Source organism: Schistocerca gregaria, chromosome 4 (genome assembly GCF_023897955.1).
Source record: "Schistocerca gregaria isolate iqSchGreg1 chromosome 4, iqSchGreg1.2, whole genome shotgun sequence".
Taxonomy (NCBI): domain Eukaryota; kingdom Metazoa; phylum Arthropoda; class Insecta; order Orthoptera; family Acrididae; genus Schistocerca; species Schistocerca gregaria.
In genome coordinates, this window is record NC_064923.1 from 380,131,793 (window position 1) to 380,157,758 (window position 25,966).

At 40.6% G+C, this 25,966-nt stretch overlaps 1 protein-coding gene across 1 annotated transcript in view; it reads right to left on the reverse strand.

Moving 5' to 3' along the window:
* Positions 1–240: 240 nt before the first annotated feature.
* Positions 241–25,966, reverse strand: part of LOC126267542 (hemicentin-2) — a 1,749,994-nt gene continuing 1,724,268 nt past the window's right edge. The window contains exon 14 of the mRNA XM_049972846.1: positions 241–1,252. Coding sequence (XP_049828803.1) covers positions 1,203–1,252 — 50 coding nt within the window. The 3' untranslated portion in view covers positions 241–1,202. The remainder of the gene's footprint in view (positions 1,253–25,966) is intronic.

Genomic DNA, 25,966 nt, shown 5'->3' on the forward strand with positions numbered 1-25,966 from the left:
AGCTGCACACCCTTAGGGAAAATAATGACTATAGTTTCCGCCTTGCTCTCAGCCATTAAAGTGCCAATCCAATAAGGCAATGTCGACCAATGTCACAAGGCTAGACAAGGCAGTCATCCACCTGTTGCCTCTGCAACTTCTGAAAAGGTGACGAAGGAATGACAGCCAAACATTTCAGTAAAAAAAGACTTTGCATTTAAATGCCGTAAAGCAATGTGGGTATAACTGTAACATCAGACATCTGCAACGATTCATTTATTTTTTATTAAAAAAGTACATTATTACATTATACATTGCTCACATGTGACGCATTTCTTTGTGGATAATCATATTACATACAATAACTTGTGCCGTAAATAATACAAATCACACATAAACAGCAAGTATGTTTTACCCAACTACATTTCATTATTAAATGTATGTCAGTGAACTGTTATAAAATTTCGATATATTTTAAATAACTCCAGTAATTTTTCACATATGAAGAATAGTACTTGTTTTTAATAAATCTGGTTTTCTAAGATTACCAACAAATTGAGACCTCGTCTATCGCAATTAAAAAACAGAGAAACCATCTGCACAGCCTCAAGGCTGAATTTAGTACCATCTTATCTCCGTCGGCCTGCGAGCATATTTCTTCTTAGAATTATGCAATTAACACGTCTCTTCATTTTTAAATTTATATTTAAAAAATTATAAAATATTTTGGGTTGTACTAAATGGTTTTCTAGTAAACTTGAAACCGTTATTTCAGTTTTAATACTGTACATCAAATACATCTACAAACACATACTTTGTACATTTGGCGATAATGTGTCAGTTCTCTCCTTGAAATGGCGGTGGGCACTTGCAGCGTTCAACGTCTTTCAGGAAGGCTTACATTACTAGCGTGACCGACTTTCACGTAACCTTTAGTTGTACTCACACAAAAAATGCACGTTAACGTAGGAACACATATCTTCATCTCGAAGTTTGTCTCATGATCCACAGAAATCTCAGTGTACAGTCTTCAGCACTGCCAAATGGACATTTCTTCCCAGAGACAAGATCTATCGCAGCGTCCACCCCTCTTCAATACGCCGGAAACAACTGGAAATACTGCGCTCCCTTGGGCGCAGTCTGCTTGGCGACTAGACGAAGAGGTAGTTTCTTATAGCAAGTGGCGACGGCATTCGATCTTGGCAAGGCGGCGGCCAGAATGATCAGCGGGGTACTGGGTCATCCTGAGGTGACTGCACGATCAGATCTGGTTCTGAAACACAAAAAAATATTTTCGTTCATGCACGAACTTTCCACTAAATCTTCATCTCGGCCATACACAGGATAAACGCACTAATTTTTAATCGAAGAAATAAATATCAACAAATGGCAAATGGAAAAATTTTATTGCTTTAGTGACCAACATAAGAGACTATACTGATCACGAAACACTAAAACAGTGAAATCTTAGACTAAATGTAAGGAATCATGCAAAAGTCCGTCGAAAGTGATCGATCTCTATAAACACGGCAAATATTTTTATTCTATCAATTGCTTTCCAAGGCAATCTCAGAAAGTAATTGGAATGTTTTCTCATATTTTACTATATAAACATCCGATCATAAGCTCACAACGCTTTGTATCAGTATTCTCGCTTTTCAGAGTTGGAGACCTGTTGGTCGCAAATGTTGTAATTAAGTTATTTGTAAAACAACTGCAATGAATACGATACTGTAGCAAATTCTAAATCTAAAAATGTAGTAATATGTTGCAGATATGTCTCTGTGTTTACAGATCTGCGTAATTACTATGTCTGAATGTTACCAAAATACTCTAGTAAATATTAAGTTATAAAAACGAGGTAAATAGGACCTATTTCATATCATGGAAGAAAAAGCTGCTAATTGCAAAGTAGCAGGTTTCATTTGATTTCATTAATTTAAAATTAGGTGTTGCAAGAACTTATGGAATTTACCATTATAATGATAGATTATTTTAATTATAATGTACAGATTACCTTTCTGTAATTTGTTTGTCTATTGCTGATGTATGTATCTGGTTTGATGCGGCCCGCCACGAATTCCTTTCCTGTGCTAACCTCTTCATCTCAGAGTAGCACTTGCAACCGACGTCCTCAATTATTTGCTTGATGTATTCCAATCTCTGTCTTCCTCTACAGTTTTTGCCCTCTACAGCTCCCTCTAGTACCATGGAAGTCATTCCCTCATGTCTTAGCAGATGTCCTATCATCCTGTCCCTTCTCCTTATCAGTGTTTTCCACATATTCCTTCCCTCTCCGATTCTGCGTAGAACCTCCTCATTCCTTACCTTATCAGTCCACATAATTTTCAACATTCGTCTATAGCACCAAATCTCAGATGCTTCGATTCTCTTCTGTTCCGGTTTTCCCACAGTCCATGTTTCACTACCATACAATGCTGTACTCCAGACGTACATCCTCAGAAATTTCTTCCTCAAATTAAGGCCGGTATTTGATATTTGTAGACTTCTCTTGGCCAGAAATGCCTTTTTTGCCATAGCGAGTCTGCTTTTGATGTCCTCCTTGCTCCGTCCGTCATTGGTTATTTTACTGCCTAGGTAGCAGAATTCCTTAACTTCATTGACTTCGTGACCTTCAATCCTGATGTTAAGTTTCTCGCTGTTCTCATTTCTACTACTTCTCATTACCTTCGTCTTTCTCCGATTTACTCTCAAACCATACTGTGTACTCATTAGACTGTTCATTCCGTTCAGCAGATCATTTAATTCTTCTTCACTTTCACTCAGGATAGCAATGTCATCAGCGTATCGTATCATTGATATCATTTCACCTTGTATTTTAATTCCACTCCTGAACCTTTCTTTTATTTCCATCATTGCTTCCTCGATGTACAGATTGAAGAGTAGGGGCGAAAGGCTACAGCCTTGTCTTACTCGCTTCTTAATACGAGCACTTCGTTCTTGATTGTCCACTCTTATTATTCCCTCTTGGTTGTTGTACATATTGTATTTGACCCGTCTCTCCCTATAGCTTACCCCTATTTTTTTCAGAATCTTGAAGAGCTTGCACCATTTTATAGTGTCGAACGCTTTTTCCAGGTCGACAAATCCTATGAACGTGTCTTGATTTTTCTTTAGCCTTGCTTCCATGATTAGCCGTAACGTCAGAATTGCCTCTCTCGTGCCTTTACTTTTCCTAAAGCCAAACTGATCGTCACCTAGCGCATTCTCAATTTTCTTTTCCATTCTTCTGTATATTATTCTTGTAAGCAGCTTCGATGCATGAGCTGTTAAGCAGATTGTGCGATAATTCTCGCACTTGTCAGCTCTTGCCGTCTTCGGAATTGTGTGGATGATGCTTTTCCGAAAGTCACATGGTATGTCGCCAGACTCATTGATTCTACACACCAACGTGAATAGTCGTTTTGTTGCCACTTCCCCTAATGATTTTAGAAATTCTGATGGAATGTTATCTATCCCTTCTGCCTTGTTTGACCGTAAGTCCTCCAAAGCTCTTTTAAATTCCGATTCTAATACTGGATCCCCTATCTCTTCTAAATCGACTACTGTTTCTTCTTCTATCACATCAGACAAATCTTCAGCCTCATAGAGGCTTTCAATGTATTCTTTCCACCTATCTGCTCTCTCCTCTGCATTTAACAGTGGAATTCCCGTTGCACTCTTAATGTTACCACCGTTGCTTTTAATGTCACCAAAGGTTGTTTTGACTTTCCTGTATGCTGAGTCTGTCCTTCCGACAATCATATCTTTTTCGATGTCTTCACATTTTTCCTGCAGCCATTTCGTCTTAGCTTCCCTGCACATCCTATTTATTTCATTCCTGAGCGACTTGTATTTCTGTATTCCTGATTTTCCCGGAACATGTTTGTACTTCCTCCTTTCATCAATGAACTGAAGTATTTCTTCTGTTACCCATGGTTTCTTCGCACCTACATTCTTTGTACCTATGTTTTCTTTCCCGACTTCTTTGATGGCCCTTTTTAGAGACGTCCATTCCTCTTCAACTGTGTTGCCTGCTGCGCTATTCCTTATTGCTGTATCTATAGCGTTAGAGAACTTCAAACGTATCTCGTCATTCCTTAGAACTTTCGCATCCCACTTCTTAGCGCATTGATTCTTCCAGACTAATGTCTTGAACTTCAGCCTACTCTTCATCACTATTATAGTGTGATCTGAGTCTATATCTGCTCGTTGGTAGGCCTTACAATCCAGTATCTGATTTCGGAATCTCTGTCTGACCATGATGTAAACTAATTGAAATCTTCCCGTATCTCCCGGCCTTTTCCAAGTATACCTCCTCCTCTTGCGCTTCGTGAACAAGGTATTCGCTATTACTAGCTGAAACTTGTTACAGAACTCAATTAGTCTTTCTCCTCTTTCATTCCTTGTCCCATGCTCATATTCTCCTGTAACCTTTTCTTCTACTTCTTCCCCTACAACTGCATTCCAGTCGCCCATGACTATTATATTTTCGTCCCCCTTTGCATACTGCATTACCCTTTCAATATCCTCATACACGTCCTCTGTCTGTTCATCTTCAGCTTGCGACGTCGGCATGTATACCTGAACTACCGTTGTCGGTGTTGGTCTGCTGTCGATTCTGATTAGAACAACCCGGTCACTGAACTGTTCACAGTAACACACCGTCTGCCCTATCTTCCTATTCATAACGAATCCTACACCTGTTATACAATTTTCTGCTGCTGTTGATATTACCCGATACTCATCTGACCAGAAATTCTTGTCTTCCTTCCACTTCACTTCACTGACCCCTACTATATCTAGATTGAGCCTTTGCATTTCCCTTTTCAGATTTTCTAATTTCCCTGTCACGTTCAAGCTTCTGACATTACACGCCCCGACTCCTAGAACATTATCCTTTCGATGATTATTCAATCTTTTTCTCATGGTAACCTCCCCCTTGGCAGTCCCCTCCCGGAGATCCGAATGGGGGACTATTCCGGAATCTTTTGCCAATGGAGAGATCATCATGACACTTCTTCAACTGCAGGCCACATGTCCTGTGGATCTCTGTATCGCAGTGAAAGAATTAGTGTCTGAATTCATGAATGAGCACACCTAGTTTAACGTACGTGGAACACTAACAACGCTAACACTCTATTGAAGATAAATGTGTATGGTACTACGTACACTTTCGAAGTTAAGCGTGGCAACTTGCTCAAACCTACCCATTTTCAAGGCTCTTAGTGGTAGTCGGTTTCGTCATTATGTGTAGATAGTACTTCACGTCATTGTGTTCTTTGACATGTTGATCGTAATACCAAACGCACAAGAGCAATTAATATAGGAAGAGGTGGTATAATAGTCTCCCCTGGTTTTCTTGTCCTTACAGAAATAATGTCTTTTCCTTTCCACTACAAACTTGCTGAGACACATGTTTCACTTATTTGTCATACAATTTTAGAGGTAATATGCATAATACAAGGAAGTATAAGTTTCATGGAACCTTACACACTCTGTGAAAAAAAATGCTTTTAATATTATAATATATCATACAAAATGTCTATATCACACGTTTATTTGGAAAAAGCACACAGTCGTCAACGATTTAAATTGTCAAACAGTTTTCACTAGTTACTGTCCTGCGAGAGAGCTCGACATTCTTAGAACTCAAGCACTACTCCATGGACAGTAAACTTCCTCGTTATGTTAATGTAATGAAAAGACTCACTCATGTCCTGAAGTCTGATGAGAGAGTACGCGTAACAGCGGTAGACTCAATTTCTGTAAAACGCTTACGTTGCCAGCAGCCATTAAAGGCTGTCAGAAGTAAATTCATATTTAAATACGCAAATAGTGTCAATTATTTAACATTTTTTTTCCAAAGTGATATAAAGGACACAAGAATTTATTTTCTTATTGAAAAAGGTACAAAATAGTTTATTTCTTAAACAGTGTCTGTTGTCGCCATAGTCAACTGCCATAGAATTTTCTGAACTATGTTTGCTAGATGCTTTAACGGCCGCATGTGCAAACATGGTTGTTTACACTTTGGCATACATTGTCCTGTGTTCTTATTTGAGAAACCCTTCACTGTCGTAAACATCATCCAAATCTAATTACAAGACTGTACTTGCACCTATACAAACTCCATTGATTCTACGACGACAAATAAAGAATATTTCTAGATTTCAGGCGACTGAAGAAATTTCAGTGGAGCTGCTGCTGAACTGTGACATGTTTGAGATCAGGAATCCAATGTTCAGTCCTTAAGGGACGTGCAGAAAGCAGAATAATCAAACGCATCAAATCAGTCAAGACTTGATCCCACAGCAGATATTTGAAACCAGTTAAGGCTTTGTCAGATCAACCATCAGAGAGATATCTAGTGCCTTTACTAATTTAGTAACTGAGCAAAAGTAGGCTTTTCCTTTGTACCTAATTTGACTATGACTATTACTAATTTCGCTGTTCACCAACAGGAAATCTCTCTCAGAAGCAAACGGAAATGTCTTCGAAAGTAGGTCTTCGACGAAACATGGTTTTGAACATGCTGTGGCTGAAGTGAATGCTATAGCAAACAAGCAGTCTGAAATTCCAAATGAGATGGTTCAGCTTGAGAAAGCTCAAGAGCAATTTTCGAAGTAACAATTTAAAGGTACTTAGGAGGTACAAGATTTAGGAAACAGACAAGATGAGTTGGAAACAACTGTAAGTCAGCTGGTCAAGACAGTAAAAGATTTATGCTCTGGCTATGATAAACCCATGAAACGTCAATTTCATGAGCATCAACAACAATTTCCAACTTTGGCGAAAGTGAAGGAACAGCAGGTTATCTATTGTGTGTACAAAAATGTCACTTGAGCTGTAGAAAGTCTTTCAGCTGATAATTTACCTTTTCAAAGCAACCAAAACCGGATCTGCAAGGAGTAAGATACCACACGAAATATGATTTCCTGCAACGGAACAACCGTATAGGTAGAGACTCATTCGAGAGATATGTAGAAGGTGCAGGGATGACTGTTAGATGACGCATGGATAGTCATCCATAGAGAGCGAAATAAGACATCAGGACGACAGTGGATTTGTTCAATGAACTACTTTATTCCTGCCCTCCGCCATAGTACATCAGGAACAGCTTGGTAAAAGCGTCCAGTTGCCTCTCATGCGAAACAATAGACGTCTGGAATTTCTGATGGCGCAAAGAATAGAACCAACTGTGGCGTCACTCGAATGTGACGTCCTGTGACTGTGACTATGATGACAGCACGACATCAAAGCTGACAACACAGGCGGCGCGCTGACCTCTCTCCAGCTAGTGGACGGCTCTCCGCTACGGCGGGGGCTACACTCGTGACTCAGGGCAGGCTGCCCTGTCCCGTCGTCGAACAGCGGAACCCTTACTACATTCCAGGATGCCGCTCTGTGTGTCACAGGCTCGTGGTGTAGACTATGATACTGAGAGGAGAATATTTTAGTACGCGAATGGCTGAGTACGCTCCATACTGTGTTCGTTCGAGGTTTAAGGCACGTACTCTAAACACTTCCACTGTGGCAAGTGAGGGAAGGCTTCTGTCCTTATGCTAGCGTATTAAGGCGTCGTCTGTTGCTGTACCGCACTCAGCTGGCTCTGCTTCGCAATGCTTGACGGCCATGTTCTGTTTCACAGTGCATAGGACTCGTCCCTGCGTGCAGCAGGCTCTGTTGCAACTCACTTCCGCTGCGGCGCACTTTTTGAGCGGATACAATAGATACACTACAGCGACAAAGGAATGTCAGACTGAAATCTGAGAGGAACGGAGGCAACAGACTTCAAGCCAGCAACCAGTGTGTGACGACGCCTATGCTTATAACATGCCTGGTATCTAACCATATAAAGTGTATGCAAATATGCTGATGGAAGAGAAGCTTTTAAAACATCAACAGTTCTAGATCTTCTCGCCCGATAAAAAGACCATTAGACCAGTTGCATTTATTAGAGAGCTGAGGAATGAACTATCTATAACATGGACTAAACATCAAAAAGTCAGCTACATGCCAGAACACATGAAAAGGGTGGAGCATTGTGGGCAGCTGACATGATTGGTTTATGCCAGACACATGAATAACTTGGAAAAGCATTCCTTACCAAATATTAGTCCAGAGGAACACAAGAACATCTGAGGAAAGAGGTATTCAACCTGGAGCATTTCTCATCAAGATGGTTAGCTGACGAAGATATTTCGAGAAATACCTGATTGAGGTGAGATACTTGGAATCTTAGGAATTCTTAAAGCGAAATTACCCACATAAATCCGTGAGAAGTTGATACATGCATCACAATGAAACACAGAGGAGTTCATACATGTGCTTTACTGACCTTGTACAGGAAGATTTAAGGTCAGAACACTTCAACGAAATCGTATACAACGGAGTGAGTCAGCATAACGGTCATGCAGATAATCACAGCACGCAATAAACACGTGCTCATCGTTCAATGTCTAGCCGATATAACAATGAGCAGTATAATACCCAGAGATAGAATGGTAGAAGGAACCATTTCTCTCCGCATACAAGCAAATGAAATACATCACAATGAAGATACATTGCTTGATATAGCTCCAGTGTCAACAATCAACGCTGGAATCGCAATCTGACACAACTCTCGGCACCTGCTAGTAATAACTAGAAGGAACGAATTCCAGTGATAAGTCGTCGATTGAACCGTGCCCCAGAGGAGTCGTCATGGATTCGAATAGGGCTACAGGTAATAGGTTCAATTATTCGACACAACAATGGCAAGTACACGATTGAGAAACTCTGTACAGATGTAAATGAGTGTAAGGAACGATATTCATATGTACCAATTGCTGCAATACATGCCACTGTAGTAGATATACCAGTAAAGGTTGTGGTAGATATTCGATCATCAGAAAATGGTATATCAAGAAACATCATCCAGAAAGTGTCACAATCGACTCATTTACCCACCTTCCTGTCCATAAATGTAAAATTATAGACGTAATGGGCAGGCGATGGCAGAAAATACGAATACAGAAAACGTTGGAAATTAAAAATAGAAAATGCAGCAATGCTTTCCTTATAATTAATAAGCTCATGGTCGAATTATTCTACATCTTGAAATGATCCAAGAGAGAGATGTACAAATATACTTCTCTTCAGACAAGGTCAGTTTTCAGATTGACAGAGCCATCACTCTTGTAATATGTGGGCATAACGTCGAAAAGCTCAAGTTACACCAATACCCAAAAACAGAAGTAGGAGAAATCCGTTGAATTACAGGCCCATATCACAAACGTCAATTTGCACTAGTGTTTGGGAACATATACTGTATTCGAACGTTATGAAGTACCTCGAAGGAAACGATTTATTGACACCTAGTCAACACGGATTGAGAAAATATCGTTCTTAAGAAACACAACTAGCTCTTTATACTCATGAAGTAATTAATGCCATGGACAGGCGATGTCAAATTCATTCCATATTTTTAGATTTCCAAAAGGCTTTCGACACCGTTCCTCACAAGCGTCTTCTAACAGAACTGCGTGCCTATGACATATTGCCTCAGTTGTGCGACTGGATTCGTAATTTCCTGTCAGAAAGGTCACAGTTCGTAGTAATAGACGGAAAATCATAAAGTAAAACAGAAATAATATCCGGCGTTTCCCTAGGAAGTGTTATAGGCCGTCTATTGTCCCTGATCTCTGATCTAAAGGCTGTATATGTTAACAAACCAGATTAACTCGAAAAATAAGCTTCAAACGAAAAAAAATGTAGAATCCAAAGGGGGACATCTGCTGGTGCTAAAATTAGCCCACCACCCTAGCTCCCTGGGGGTGGGGCGGAGGGCACTTAAATATTTCAAATGGAAACATCCATTTTTCTTGCAGAATCAGATTCTACATAAAAAAACTACGTACATTTTGTATTGAACATTTGTTTTGATTCTTGGTAGTTGGCGCTGTATTTCAAGAAAGTCCATGTTCTCATTTTTTCATGGAAAATGGTTACGGATAAATAAAATACCCATGGGATGATGGTTGAGAGAGAGAAATTAGAGTTTTACAAATGTCGACACAAATATTAATTTTTTCCACAGATTCGGATCAAACAAATCATCTGACTAGCTAACTAACTAACCAAAAATCCTACTTACTAATGAGTGAACTCATTAACTAACAGAGTAAACAAAGTAAAAGACTAACTGAGGAAAAGACTAACCCACTAGCTAACTAAAGATGAACGTATTCCCGTTTAAGATCTGCTGGTCCTGAAAAGTAACGATTGGTTTAGTTTTATTGTTGATTATTTGCAAATACTTCCAAGCAAATGAATTTCCGGGTGCTTGTTTCCAGTGAGTCCTCTCGCCTCTAAATTTCGGCCTGCTTGTTGTCCGTAAATCCTTTGCATCTCACCTTTTTATGAAATCAAATGTTCAAAATGATGACCTCAAACTTCGATGCCTTTACTGACTCATGCTGTAAATCCCTGCATACATCTCGATAACATGTCTGGTGTAATTGCAGCAAAAGAATCTCTTATTCTTTACATCATGTTTTCGCGAGTGGTAGGCGTTTCCTCATAAAAGATATCTTTTAAATAACCCCACAATAAAAAGTCTGGCGAGGTAAGGTGGTAAGGTAAGGTGATCTGGCCGGACAATTCTCGGAACCTGCCCTGCCGATCCAGCGACCATAGTAAGGTCGATCTAGTACATCGTGCGCTACCAATGAATAATGCGCTGGACAACCATCATGTTGAAACCACATGTTTTGTCCAAGTTCGATGCTCAGGTCTTCAAGTAGATCTGGCAGTTCATATTCAAGTAGGTTTCGATATTTGTTGCCATTCAAATTACCGTCGATAAAAAATGGACCGATCAGTTTATCGGCAATTATACCACACCAAACATTAACTGACCAACGTCGCCGATGGTTAAGTTCTCGAATCCAGTGTGTTATTTGTGCACTCAAGTAATGCATTCTATGGCGATTAACTTCGCCGTGGTTTGTGAATATTGCCTCATCGGAGAAAAGAACTCTCGCAAAAAAGTTTAGGTTTGCTTGCATCCGCTGAACTGCCCTGTGACACAACCTTAGACACGTTTGCAAGTCCTCGCCTTGTAGTTCCTGATGCGTGGATACATGGTATGGATGAAAATTGTGGAGTTTCTGGCTTCTCCAAACACCCTTGTGTGAAATTCCTGATAGCCTTGATATTTCTCTTGTGCTCGCATGTGTATTATGAGCAGCTAGGACTGCCACTTGATTGTTTTCTCCACAAACAGTAGCAGCACGTGTTCTTTTTTCTGGTTCACACTACCTTCCGATGTAAATTGCTTAATAAATTGAACAAAAGTGGACCGTGATCGTACTTGGCCAGAAAACGCTGCGCATAAAGCGCAAATGCATCGTCAAAATTTCTCCCACTTTCTCCATAAATGTACACCATCTCAATTTTTTCTTCGACAGAAAGATAATTCATAATGACATGTGCCACCTGTTAATCTCAAGAGAGGAAAGATAAGGGGCGTCGAGAAAGGCAGGGTTAGGATTTCTATGAGCGAGAAGCGGTCCGTTCGGCGTAATTCCGCCTAACAAAACTAACTCTGCGTCAAACGCGAGTGGTAGCGAGCAAAGACGTCAGCGCGTTTATTACGTTACTGCTTATTATTTCTAAAGCCAAGTCTTATTACAAGAAGGGGCGAATTTCTCGTCCCTGCGCTACCTATCGGCGGCACTCTGAAACACAACGCCGCTCATTAGCAAGGACTGAATAAGAGCATCGATTATCCATCAGGTCTGAGCGGTATATCGATTATTGTACATAATTCCAAAAATGTAAACAACGTAACAGCCGCGATATTCCGAAATAAAACAAATGTGAACAATGTGATTTAAGTCATTAAATTTATCAATGTCGTTTTCTACGTTTATCTACCCGAAACTAAAAGACCCAAATCAAGCAGGCACCCCAGTTGTGAAACTTCTCGACATACAAGAGTGTTTACTCCAAACTTCATAAAAAGTTAGATTCGTGAATCAATTAGATTTTTAATTAATGAGTTCACTCGTTAGTAAGTAGGATGTTTGACTCGTTAGTTAGCTAGTCAGATGATTTGTTTGATAATTCGAAGTTGTATGGCCTTATGACCACGAAACAAACAAAACTTATCCGAATCTGCGGAAAAAATTAATATTTGGGTCAACATTTGTAACACTCTAATTCCTCTCTCTCAAACCCCACCCGATGGGGAGAGAGGGAGAGTTTTAGTTTTAGCGAATCAAAATTTACGAAGTAAATAAGTACTTTCTATTTGTCCGTAACCATTTTCACGAAAAAATGAGAACATGGATTTTCTTGAAATACAGCGCCAACTACCAAGTATCAAAGCAAATGCTTAAGACGAAATGTACGAGTTTTTTTATGTAGACTGATTCTGCAATAAAAAATGGGATTCCCATTTGAAATTTTTAAAAAAAAGGTTCAAATGGCTCTGAGCACTATGGGACCTCAACTGCTGTGGTCATCAGTCCCCTAGAACTTAGAACTACTTAAACCTAACTAACCTAAGGACATCACACACATCCATACCCCATGAAGGATTCGAACCTGCGACCGTAGCAGTCGCACGGTTCCGGACTGCGCGCCTAGAACCGCGAGACCACCGCGGCCGGCTTGAAATTTTAAAGTTGCCTCCTACCCCACCTGGGGGTCTAGGATGCCGGTCTAATTTTAGCACCAGCAGATGTCCCCCTACAAAATAATAAACCTTGGATTCTACACATTTTTTTCGTGTGAAGCTTTTTTTCGGGTTATTCTGATATGTCAACTTAAAATTTACACCCTGTGTATTAACGACATAGCAGACAATCTCAGTAGCCGTTGTTTGCAGATGATGCTGTCATTTACCGTCTTGTAAAGTCATCATACGACCGAAACGAATCATTTAGATAAGATATCTGTATGGTGCGAAATGTGTCAATTGACCCAGAGTAAAGAAAAGTGTGACGTTATTCACTTCAGTACCAAAAGAAATCCACTAAATTTCGATTACGCGATAAGTCACACAAATCTGAAGGCTGTAAATTAAACTAAATAATTAGGGATTACAATTGCAAATACCCTAAATTGGAAAGATCACATATATAATGTTGTGGGTAGAGATAACCAAAGACTGCAGATGATTGGCAGAACACTTAGAAGGTGCAATAGATCTTAAGAAGAGATCGCTTACACCACGCTTGTCCGCCCTATTCTCGAGTATTGCTGTGCGGTGTGGGATCCGCATCAGATAGGACTGACAGACGACATCGAAAGAGTACAAAGAAGGCAGCTCGTTCTGTATTATCGTGAGGTAGGAGAAATTATGCCACAGACATGATATGTGAATTGGAGTGTCAATCATTAAAACAAAGTCGTTTTTTATTGCGAAGGGATCTTCTCATGAAATTTCAATCACCAATTTTCTCCTCCGATTGCGAAAACATTATGTTGTCACCCACCTACATAGGGAGAAATTATCATTACGATAAAATAAGATAAATCAGGGCTCGCACAGAAAAATTTAAGTGCTCGTTTTTCCCGCTCGCCATTCGACAGTGGAACGGTAGAGGGACAGCTTGAAGGTGGTTCATTGACCCCTCTGCCAGGCGCTTTATTGTAAAAAAGAGAGTAATCACGAAGTTGTAGATATGGGTGTAGAGGTGGAAAATTTTAGGAAAGAGTGGTTGACCTGTAAAGGAGACCGCATATCGGACATTGCTGCTACCTATTCTTGAGTACTGCTCGAGTGTTTGGGATGCATACCAGGTCGGATTGAAGGAAGACATCGAAGATAGATTTTTTTACCGGTAGGTTCGAACAACACATAAATATTAGGGAGATGCTTCAGGAACTCAAATGGGAATCCGTGGAGGTAGGGCGACGTTCTTTTCGAGAAACATTACTGAGAAAATTTAGGGAACTGCCATTTGAAGCTGACTGCAGAACGATTCTGCTGCCGCCAACATACATTAGGCATAACTATAGCGAAGATAAAAAACGAGAAATTAGCGCTCATACGGAGGCGTACACACAGATGTTTTTCCCTCGCTCTGTTTGTGAGTGAAGCAGGAAAGGAAATGACAGGTGGTGGTACAGGGTACCATCCGTCACGCAACGTACAGTGGCTTGCCGAGTATCTATGTAAACGTACATGTATAAGTGGAGTGAATAAGGGAGACTGGCAAGGGGCAGAGATATAATTAACGATGAAGAGCTGAGCCACCCGAAATCACAAGTAAATGAAATAGACTCACTTGGATTTTCAGAACAAGTACAGCACATGTCAATTGAGTTGGAGCCTCTTACAGCAGAACAAAGAAGATAGTTGTATTATCTACTGAACAAAAAATGGTTCAAATGGCTCTGAGCAATATGCGACTTAACATCTGTGGTCATCAGTCGCCTAGAACTTAGAACTTATTAAACCTAACTAACCTAAGGACATCACACACATCTATGCCCGAGGCAGGATTCGAACCTGCCACCGTAGCAGTCGCGCGGTTCCGAACTGAGCTCCTAGAACCGCGAGACTACCGCGGCCGGCTTCTACTGAACAGATATTATAGTTTGGTTGAGGAGTATATGTGGTGTTTGACGAGTATATGGGGATTTACTTTCAACTTAGATTATTTCCTCATTGCACATACTGCCATACCTTCTGTCCAACCCCTTAGAAGCAATGACAAGCTGTTTACGAAGAGCTACAGAGAATGCTGAAATTGAATGTAATGAGACCTTCAGAAAATCCTTATTGTAGTCTGCTCCTTGTGATACTGAAACATGAAGGGAAGGTGCGTCTTTTGTTGGATACCAAGGTAATCAACACAATAACTGTGCCTATCAAAGCTTCTCTGGACAATGTACATAAACTGATGCAAAAGTTCCACAGACTTAAATACTTTATGAGCATAGAGCTGCTGGCTTCATACTAGCGTGTGAGACTTGGAGAAGATTCAAGAAAGTGTACTGCCTTCGTTTATGTTAATCAGAGCTATCATTTTAAGGTATTTCCTTTCAGCATAAATATTAGTATGGGCATGTTTATATCTGTATTGGCCTCGTTTCTTGGACCCGAAGCCAACTGACTCTTTTTGTGGATGATCAACTAATTGCAACATATTTGTGGGGTGAATAGGTGACGGTATTGTCCAGGGTATTGGATTAGGAATCCTTTAAAATTGTAGATGTGATGGCTAAATTGGTGAAGACTTATTCTGGTTTGGAGAAGAAAAATTTTCTCAGACAATCGATAACAAGCGGATTCTTAAGGGTTGGGCAAAGATAAGTGCAATCAAGAACTTTCTCGCCCCACGAACGAAGAAAGAGCTTAGAAATTTTTGGACCTCGTCCCATATTTCGTCGATTTACTGAGGACCAATCTGTGAACGCCAAGTCGCTGCTGAACTTACTGCGTAAGATTGTGCCATGATAGAAGACAAATGAAAGTGTGCGTGCATTTAACGATATCAGACAAGCCCTGGTCAATGCAAAGATACCAGCCGGACATGGCATTAGATTTTGGCCCAATGACAGATGTTTCAACGACGGGTTTACAGCCAACGTACCGTCCTATTGCTTTCGTTAGTCGAGTTCTTTCGAATTGTGAAGGAGCCTATACCGCTGCCGAACTGGAAGCTCTTCTGGTGGTTTGGGCATTCCGGAAATTCCACTGCTATCTCTATAGTTCCAAGACAACGGGTTTACTAAACCAGATGTTCTGTTTTCATGAGCCAGTACTGACCCGTTGGGCTCCACTAAGAATATTCACAAAACTTTGTGCTAAATTAACACACTTTAATGCAACAAAATGTACAAAATGATTTCATCTCAGTGTGTAACAACATAATGATTATCTGTTTGCTACAAATAATTCTAAACAACATACTGAAGTAAAATAACTTTGTATCTTTGTATATTAATGTCATACTTTCACGAACAGTCTGAGACATGCTACTTTGTAATTTACTGACTAGGAAACAACGCTGCGTGATCTTTGTTCGACGTTTTACATTTTTCTCCCTGGAACCGTCATCTGAATGAATGGGAACGCTCTTTGTAACCGAATGATTACGGCTATATTAACCGCTTTATATGCTGTCAAAGCAATTAATAAGTGTAACTTTCAATTTTGTTTAGAGAATGTTATCACTCTATTATGGCGACCCAATAAGCTGAAAATATTATCTTAAGCAGCCAATCAAGCCATTTCAGTAATCATTATAAATATAAAACACGATTTTGAACACGACACGATCCCTGGTGGTTGCATAATGTTCTTAAATAAAAATTTCGTTCCAAATATAACTCCTGCGGGATAAATGTAAAAAAATCAAAATAAAATTTAAAAGAATGACACCTGAATGAAATTAAATGTTGTTATAAGATGGTACAACGTAGAAACATTTTTAAAGTCCGTCCCCATATTCTGATGCCTTTTTCAGGTCCTTTCTTTGCTCGATAGTGCCTATAAAGCTCTTTTCTTCTCTTGTTTATCCATAGTCATTCTCTTTTGTTTTCTCCTAGACATTAACTCTTTAGGAGGCTTCTGCAACATAAAACTGAACACCCAAGTTCTGCAGTATTTATAATCTGTGTACTTTTATATTGAGGGCTCATATTGGCAACAGCAGAGGAGCACCGCTGTCTGTGTAAACAAAAAGTTAACAGCGTCTAACGAGAAGTATAAAGAAAGTATTAATGCTGGGACATTAAGTGCGTATTTCAAGTAAAATATCATAATGAGTATTTTTATAGGCATAGCTGTCGTACTACTGGCACGAAGCGCTGCCTCTAAAATGTTTTTGTCGCTGGTGGAAATCGCTGCTTACTGGTAAAACTAGCTACTGTGTCAGGTAGCTCCACAGATGTAACTAGGAAATACTACTCGGAAGTGAGAACTGAGGGGACCCAAATTATTAGCACGGCCTCCGATACCTTCCCTACCTATAATGATGATAATAATAATAATACATCTCTGTCATTTTGCGCAACGCCTCTGGAATATAACTTGCATATTTCTGGAAGACAGTACTGCCACGTTCTGCGGTAGGTTATTCGAACATCTTTTCGTCTTCCTGAGCTCAACATTTCTCTTTGAGCGATGCTGACTCAGTTTTCCAGGAAAGTTATGGGAAGTTGGTACATAAAATGGAAAGGAAATCGTTGTCATGTGCCTAATGTCAACTCATAGTACGTTTAGTGTTACACTACGAAATAAGTTGTGTATGTAATTTGTAGTTTGTGCGACGATCAGTACTGAGTAATTGGTGATGACCGTAGCACTAACATTTGACATAATTGATTAAAAATGGCAAATGTCTCTGAGCACTATGGTCATTAGTCCCCTAGAACTTAGAACTACTTAAACTCAACTAACTTAAGGACATCACACACATCCATGCTCGAGACAGGATTCGAACCTACGACCGTAGCGGTCGCGCGGTTCCAGACTGTAGCGCCGAGAACCGCCTGGCTGCCCCGGCCGGCCGACATAATTGACGGTTTCTCTGTAAAATAGGGTTCTAGCTAGGCATAAACCAAATGCGGTTGTACTGTTTTAAACACTCTTTATTCGGAAAGTTGGAGATAGGAGCCTCCTGTCATGGATTTTCCGTGGGCCTCTAAACTACTTCATCGAAACGCAAGGTTCATTCCTGTTTTAGTGCTACGGCCGAATGCCTGTCCCACTTACCTGACCTTGTGCAAACTGTACTCACCAGTTACGAGTCAAATTTCAACAGTTTACAGTAAAAATGAGTACCCGAAAATGCGCATCACATGAGTAGCTTTCTATTTCCTGTTGTATAATGAAATGATATTCAGTTGGGTTAGTGCCAAACTAAAACATGAATGATCTTAATGAAATACATTTTTTTTTGAGTGAAGCTCTCATCGAATTAGTTCGTTATGTTTCCTACGACGAAGGTCAGATCAGTGACACTTTTGGTCTAAATCGCTAACCAAACGTAACTTCCCGAACAACGGCTTCACGTGAGGTAGAACAATGCAAAGAAATATTAGGCTGTGGCACTTGTTTTGAGAACCAGTCACTAGGTGAACGAACGCGATGGATACCATCCAAAAGACGTATTTCGAGTCTGGCATGGCAGCGAGAGAGTTTTTTTCTGGGCAGTTGGTCGTTGCCAAGAAGACTCTTCCTGTCGTGCAGGTCCCTGATGTGAACTTCTGAGCTCTTGCACTGCTGAAATCTTGAAGCAGATTTAAAAACGTATAGTGAAATGTCCGTATTGAAACTCCATTTATACTGTTGAACAATACGCAGATGAATACTGGAGAGGAATGACGGAAACGACAGACGGTTTCAGATTATTAGGCTAACCGATTATTTTTTATCCTCTTGAGTTTTCTGGTGTAAAAACAGGAGAGAAAAGTGTAATAATTGATTTTTTTCAATTGGTTTGACTGATGCTACGAAATTTCCCTTCCCTCACAGATTACTGGATTTTTCACAGTTTGGTAACATTTGTCGTTTTCTCTCAAAATCGTGTTGGTGTTAGTTGTCTGTGTACATGGTTTGAAAATGTGTTTACAGTATTGTTTTACGTTTCTGTGGTGTACAGCGGCTTGTTATTTATTCTATCAACCTCTTGATACATTAACAAGACATTATATAGCTTTTGAACTTTCATGATTTTAGCAGTAGGAATTAGTCGTGGAATTTCCAAAGACAATGATGTTATGGGGACGACAAAAGATGTTTCACCTTGGAAAGTTTCGGCTGTGGTAGCACCCCTTCTGAAAATCGCTATACACAGCAAGAAATTGCTGACAGAATGAGAATATCACAAAAAATTGTCAGCGCAATCACACTTTCAGTGCAGAAAGATAGTGAATACAAGCCAAACAACAATGCAAAATGTGGATGTAAAACAAAAATCAGTCCTAAAGCAATGAGAAGACTTACAAACATGACAAAAATGAACCGTAAACGTACTTCTACAGACATGAGCCATCAGCTGAAAGGTTTGGGTGTCAGAGTTTTACCTGTCACAGTGAGGAGGAGGCTGTTTGAATATGGTTTAAAGGAATGCCGACCAAGGAAACAACAGCAAGTCACACCTGCCCTGAAAACCAAAAGATTGCAGTGGGCTAAACAGCTTCAGGAGTGGACAAGTGAGGACTGGGCTAAGGTATGTGCAATGATATGATAAATTAAATAAGTCTGATCTCTAAAATGATTAGTTTTGGCTTGAAATTGTGATATTTTATTGATACTGAAGAAATGCCCATTGGAATTTTTGGACTGTTGAGGTCTCCTATGCTCATATTTCCAACTTTTCTAACTTTCAGTTTGTACACGTGCTTCAGGTGTGCTTCAGTGATGAGTCTGTATTCACTGCGATGGAAGAAAGCAGCCATTATGTTCATCGCAGATCTGGAGAACAGTTCAAAGCTGAATGTGTGCAGCAATGTGTGAAGCATCCAGCTTCCATTATGATGTCCATGAAAGGTCCTGGCCGATTACACGTTGTTGAAGGGACAATGAGGAAAGAACAATATAAATAAATCCTTGAAAAGTAACTTTTCCCTCAAATAAACGAGTGATTTCCTAATAAAGATGCCATTTTTATGCATCGTGGGGTACTTTGCCACAAAGCCAAAAGTGTTTCCCAGTACTTGGAAGAAAAGCAACTGAAAGTGCTGCCCCGGCCAGGGAATAGCCCTGATATGAACCCAATTGAAAATTTATGGGCTATTGTGAAACAGGGGATAAGGAACATTACAATAACCACCAAACAAAATCTCATGGAGAATCTAGAGGAAATCTGGTACAATGACAATGATATTAAAATGACAATGATATTAAAATGTCTATGCCAAACAGGATAAAAATGTTGATTAAGAACAAAAACATGCATACAAAGTATTGAATGTACAAATATAGTCTGAGGGTGAATGTAAATGTGTAATAATTACAAAGGTTTTGAAAAACTGTCTTTAGTTTAATAATTTTAACACGTGTGTAGACGGGTGGGAGCGAACAGTGTTTGTCAAACTTCATGCTACAAGAATTGTGTCTGTACACCACGACATGAACCTCAGAGCTTTGCCTACCACAGCATCACGTAAAGAGCAAAATAAACAGCGCGAGAGAAATCGTAAATACCTTTCGGTATCGACTACGTACTGCAACTATGATGTATTCCTGTAGCTTTTTTGGAACTTAGATGACGAGTAACAAAAGCTGCAATCCTACTTAAGATATCTAAAAGGACATGACTTGCTACAGAATATGTGATACAATACACCGTAAAACTGAGAACTGTAATCTACGTTACTGAATGCTAAAATCTAAATGCTGTATGATTCCAATGTTTTCATTTGGAGGAACATTACAAAACTAAATTTTTATCATCTTGGAACCTGTCACTAATGAACATCGATGAGTGCAATAAAAGAATGCTAAGTTAGCAGCAGTTTACGGTAACCGAAGGTTGATGATGGAATCTGAGACTCGTTGATCAATCTGGTATGGTAACATAACACAGCGAAAAGAAAGCTGACGTTGTAAATTTCGCATTTAAGAATTCGTCAAACATCGTTTGAGTGTCGCATGGACCTTCACATCGACGACATAGTAACAGGTACTCCTGGCGTATAGCAACAACTGAGAGAGTTGGAAACGAATAAGCTCTCTGCTCCAGATGGAATCCCAGTTCAGCGTAAAAGAGAATACTCCACGGCAATGGCCCTTTATATGGCTTGAATTTCGCGCGAATCCTTCGCCGAGAGTAAAGTCTTAAGCGACCGGAAGAAGGGCATGTGACTCCTGTATATAATAAGGCTAAAATAACGGGCCCTCAAAATTACAGGCGAATATTGTTAACATCTCTTTCCTGTAGAATTTTTCAACATATTCTGAGTGCGAGTATAATAAAATTTCTTGAGACGGAAAAGTTTCTTTCCACAAATGAACACGGATTTAGAAAACATCGCTCGTGTGAAACACAGCACGGCCTTTAGAGAACCGGCCCTGCTGAGTTTCGCACAAGCGATGTTTTATACATCCATGTTGATCTGTATACAGAAGCTTTCCCGTCTCAAGGAACCATTGGATGAAGGGCAACAGATACATTCCATACTCATAAATTTCCAGAAAGCGTTTCAGATGAGGCCCCGTTGCAGAGTGTTAAGGAAGTTCCGAGCACACAGAGTCCAGATATGTAACTGACTTGAAGATTTCTTATGTGATCGTTGACAAAGTATTTTCATCAGAGACGTATCGTCACGAGTGCCATGGGGAAGTTTGATGGGACAGCTATTCTTCCCTATATACAGAAATGATTTGGTGGACAAGAGGGGCAGAAATGTGCGATTGTTTGCTAATGAAGCTGTGGTGTACGATAAGTTGAGTGAATTATAAGAGGATACAAGATGACAGACAAATTTTCTAATTGGTGTCATGAATGGCAGCTTGCTCTAAATATCGGTTAGTGTAAGGTAATACAGATGATAGGAGAAAAAAATCCGTAAATTTCCAATACAGCGTTGACACCGTTATATAGATTAAATATCTGGGAGTAACTTGTTGTGTTGTTACTGTTGTGGTCTTCAGTCCTAAGACTGGTTTGATACAGCTCTCCATGCTGCTCTGTCCTGTCCAAGCCTCTTCATCTCCGAATAACCACTGCAACCTACATCCTTCTGATATGCTTACTGCATTCAGCTCTACGTCTCCATCTACAGTTCTACAATCCGCCCCCCCCCCCCAATCCCCGCCGCCCTTCCCTTCCCACAATTCCCTCCAGGACTAAACAGGTGATCCCTTGAGGACTCAGAATGTGTCCTACCAACCGACCCCATCTTCCAGTCAGTTTGTGCCACAAACTTCTTTTCTCTTCAGCATTTTTCTGTAGCACTACAATTCAAAAGCTTCTGTTCTCTTCTTGTTTAAAGTGTTTATTGTCCATGTTTCACTTCCATACATGGCTACGCTCCATACAAATGCTTTCAGAAAAGACGTCCTCATACCTAAAACTACACTCGATTTAACAAATTTCTCTTCTTCAGAAACACCTTTCTTGCCATTGGTAGCATACATTTTATATCCTCTCTTCTTCGACATGAACAGGTCTTTTGCTGCTCAAACAGTAAAACTCATGTACTACCTTACGTATCTCAATTCCTAATCTAATTCCCTCAGCGTCACCAGATTTAATTCCACTACATTCCATTTTCTTCGTTTCGCTTTCGTTGCTGTTCATCTGAAACCCTCCTTTCATGACACTGTCCGTTCCGTTCTGCTGCTCTTCCAAGTTCTGTGCTGCCTCTGACAGAATAACTGTTTCATAGGCAAACCTCAAAGTTTTCATTCCTTTTCCTACACCAAACTGTTCTTTTGTTTACTTTGCTGCTTGCTCAATATATAGATTGAATAACATTGCAGTTAGGCTACAGCCCTGTCTCACTCTCTGCTCAACGACTGCTTCCCTTCCAGCCCCTCGACTGTTATAACTGCCATCCGGTTTCCGTACAGATTGTATATAGCCTTTAGCGCCCTGTATTTTACCCTTGCCGTCTTTAGAATTTGACAGGAAGTATTCGAGAATTCCATCCAACATTGTGAAAAGCCTTCAATTAGTCTACAAATACCATGTACGAGACGTCGTAGGATTAGTATCGTGTCGCGTGTTCTCACATTTCTCCGGATTCCAAATTGATCTTCCCCGAGGTCAGATTCTACCAGTTTTCCATTCGTGTGCAAAGAATTCGCGTTAATATTTTGCAACAGTGACATATTATTGATTTTCACATCTGCAGCACCTGCTTTCTTTCGAACTGGAATTAATACATTATTCGTGAATTCCAAGGACATTTCACATGCCTCATACATCTTACTCACACTTTCGTCACTGCTGGCTCTCCCAAGACTATCTGCAGTTCTAATGCTGTTACTCCCGGGGCGTTGCTTCAACTTAGATATTTTCAGTGATCTGCCAAATTATTCAAGCAGTATCATATTTCCCATCTAGTCTTCATCCACATCCTCTTCTATGTCCACAACTTTGCTCTCAATTACATCTCCCTGGTATAGACCTATATATCCTTCCACCTTTCTGCTTTCCCTTCTTTGCATAGGACTGGTTTTCCATCTGAGATCTGGACATTCGTATAGGTGGCTGTTTTTTCTTCAGTGGTCTCTTTCATTTTCCTGTAAGTGGAAACTATCTTTCCGCTTGTGAAATAAGCTTCTAAATCCTCTGATTTGTCCTCTAGCCATTCTTGATGAGCCATTTTTTACTTTCCGTCAATCTCATTTTTTAGGCGTTTGCATTCCCTTTCGCCTGCTTCATTTACTGCATTTTTATAGTTTCTTCTTTCATCAATTAAATTCAATATCTCTTGTGTTATCCAAGGGAGTCTACTAGCCACCGTTTCTGCACCTACTTTATCCTTTACTGGCTTCTCTATTTCGCCTCTCAAAGCTACCCATTCTACATCTGCTGTAGTCCTTTCCCATGTTCTTGTCAATGGTAATCGTAACTAGAAAATTGTGGTTAGAGTCTACATCTGTCTCTGGAAATGTCTTATAGTTCCAAATTTGGTTCCGAAATCTCTGTCTTACAATTATATAATAACTCTGAAACATTCCGGTGCCTTCAGGTCTCTCCTACGTCCACAAACGTCTTTCATCATTCTTAAACCAGGTGTTAGCGATGATTAAATTATGCTCTGTGCAAAATTCTACAAGTTGACTTCCTCTTATCTCCTTTCCCCCAGTGCATTTTCACCTACTAGTTTTTCTTCCGTTACTTTTCCTTACATCGAATACGCTTTCCCCATCAGGGTAACATTTTTATCTCTTTTAACTATCTGAATAATTTCGTATACTTCATCACACATTTCTTCAGTCATAATACGCGGAGCTACTTGGCATGAAAACTTGTACTACAGTGGAGGACGTGGTCTCCTTTGGCACGATAACGCATTCACTATGCTGTTCATAGTGACTTACCCGCATTCCTATCTTCTTACTCCTCCTTAAATCTACTCCTGCATTACCCCTATTTGATTTTGTATTTATAACATTGTATTCAACTGACCAAAAGTTCTGCTCCCCCTGCCTCCGAAGTTCGCTAATTCCCACTATGTCTAAAAAGCAAAGCAGAAACAGTGAATGGTCAAAGCTCAATATGTGTAACACAGAGTCAATTGCAAGAACCACGGTGTCATGGTTGTGTGGTGACGGTGTAGGACTGTTAAGCGGGAGATCCGTGCTCAAGTATCCCGCGCTGCCATTTCTTGTTTTTTTTTTTTCAAAATTATGAACGTTCTTTTCGGTCACTGATGTGTCCGTTCTTCTTCTGTAGTCTTGTTAATTCTCAAACTACAAGTTTGTTTTGTTATAGAATATGAGTCACATGGTAAGAATATATTACCGTTGCAAGTAAACGTGATGGACAGTGAGAGCAGGCAAGACGCCACATAGAACTCTCACAGAAATGAAAACCCCAAGTAAACATGTGTGAATTACACACATCAAAAAAGGTTTTGCATCACCCCGGTTTCCAGAACTTCTGAAGATAGACGTTGACTGTGGATATTGTATCACAGTCCCAGTCCCTTTGACTGTTCAGAGATCTGACACTAAACACGCCCAAAGATGTAAACAACCATGCATCTGTAGCAATTAGACTGAGGGGTCCGATAGCCGATCAGTTCCAGTCAGACCACCAGGAAGGAGGTACACGGCTCTGTAGATGAACCATCCCTCGCCGTTCAATAGCGCGATTCGATCGCATCTACATTGTTACTTTGTGCCAGGAAGGGCTCTCAACAAGGAAAGTTTCCAGGCGTCTCGGAATGAACGAAGGCGATGTTTTTCAGACATGGAGAAGATTCAGAGAGACAGGAACTGTCGATGACATGCCTCGCTCAGGCAGCCCAGGGGTTGCTACTGCAGTGGATGACCGCTACCTACGGATTATGGCTCGGAGGAACACTGACAGCAACGCCACAATATTGCTTTTTGTGCACCCACAGGATGTCGTGTTAGACTCAAACTGTGCGCAATAGGGTGCATGATGCGCAACATCACTCCCGACGTCCATGGCGAGGTCCATTTTTGCAACCACGACACTAGGAAGCGCAGTACAGATGGGCCCAACAACATGCCGAATGGACCGCTCAGGATTGGCATCACTTTCTCTTCACCGATGAGTGTCGTATATGCCTTCAACCAGACAATCGTCGGAGACGTATTTGGAGGCAACCCGGTCAGGCTGAACGGCTTAGGCACACTGTCCAGCGAATGCAGCAAGGTGGTGGTTCCCTGCTGTTTTGGGGTGGCATTATGTGGGGCCGACGTAAGCCGCTGGTGGCCACGGAAGGCGCCGTAACGGCTGCCCGATACGTGAATGCCATCCTCCGATAGTGCAACCAAATAGGCAGCTTACTGGCGAGGCATTCGTCTTCGTGGACGGCAATGCGCGTTCCCATCGTGCGCATCTGGCGAATGACTTCCTTCAGCATGTTCTCCAGTCATGAACCCTATCTAACATGCCTGAGGCAGATTGAGAAGAGCTGTTTATGGACGACGAGACCCATCAACCATTCTGAGGGATCTACGCCAAATCGCCGATGAATGGGACAATCTGGACCAACAGTGTCTTGATGAAATTGTGGACAATATGCCATGACGGTTACAGACATGCATCAATGCAAGAGGACTTGCTACAGGGTATTAGAGGTACCGGTTTGTACAGCAATCTGAACCACCGCCGCGGAAGGTCTCGCTGTATGGGGGTATAATATGCAATCTGGGGTTTTCATGAGCAATAAAACGGTCGGTTATGATGTTTATATTGATCTCTATTCAAATTTCCTGTAGAGGTTCTGAAACTCTCGGAACCTAGGTGATGCAAACTTTTTTTTATTTTTGTGTGTTACAAAAAAGCAATTCAAGGGTCAAAACTTCCAAGACGGAATGCAAGAGTCA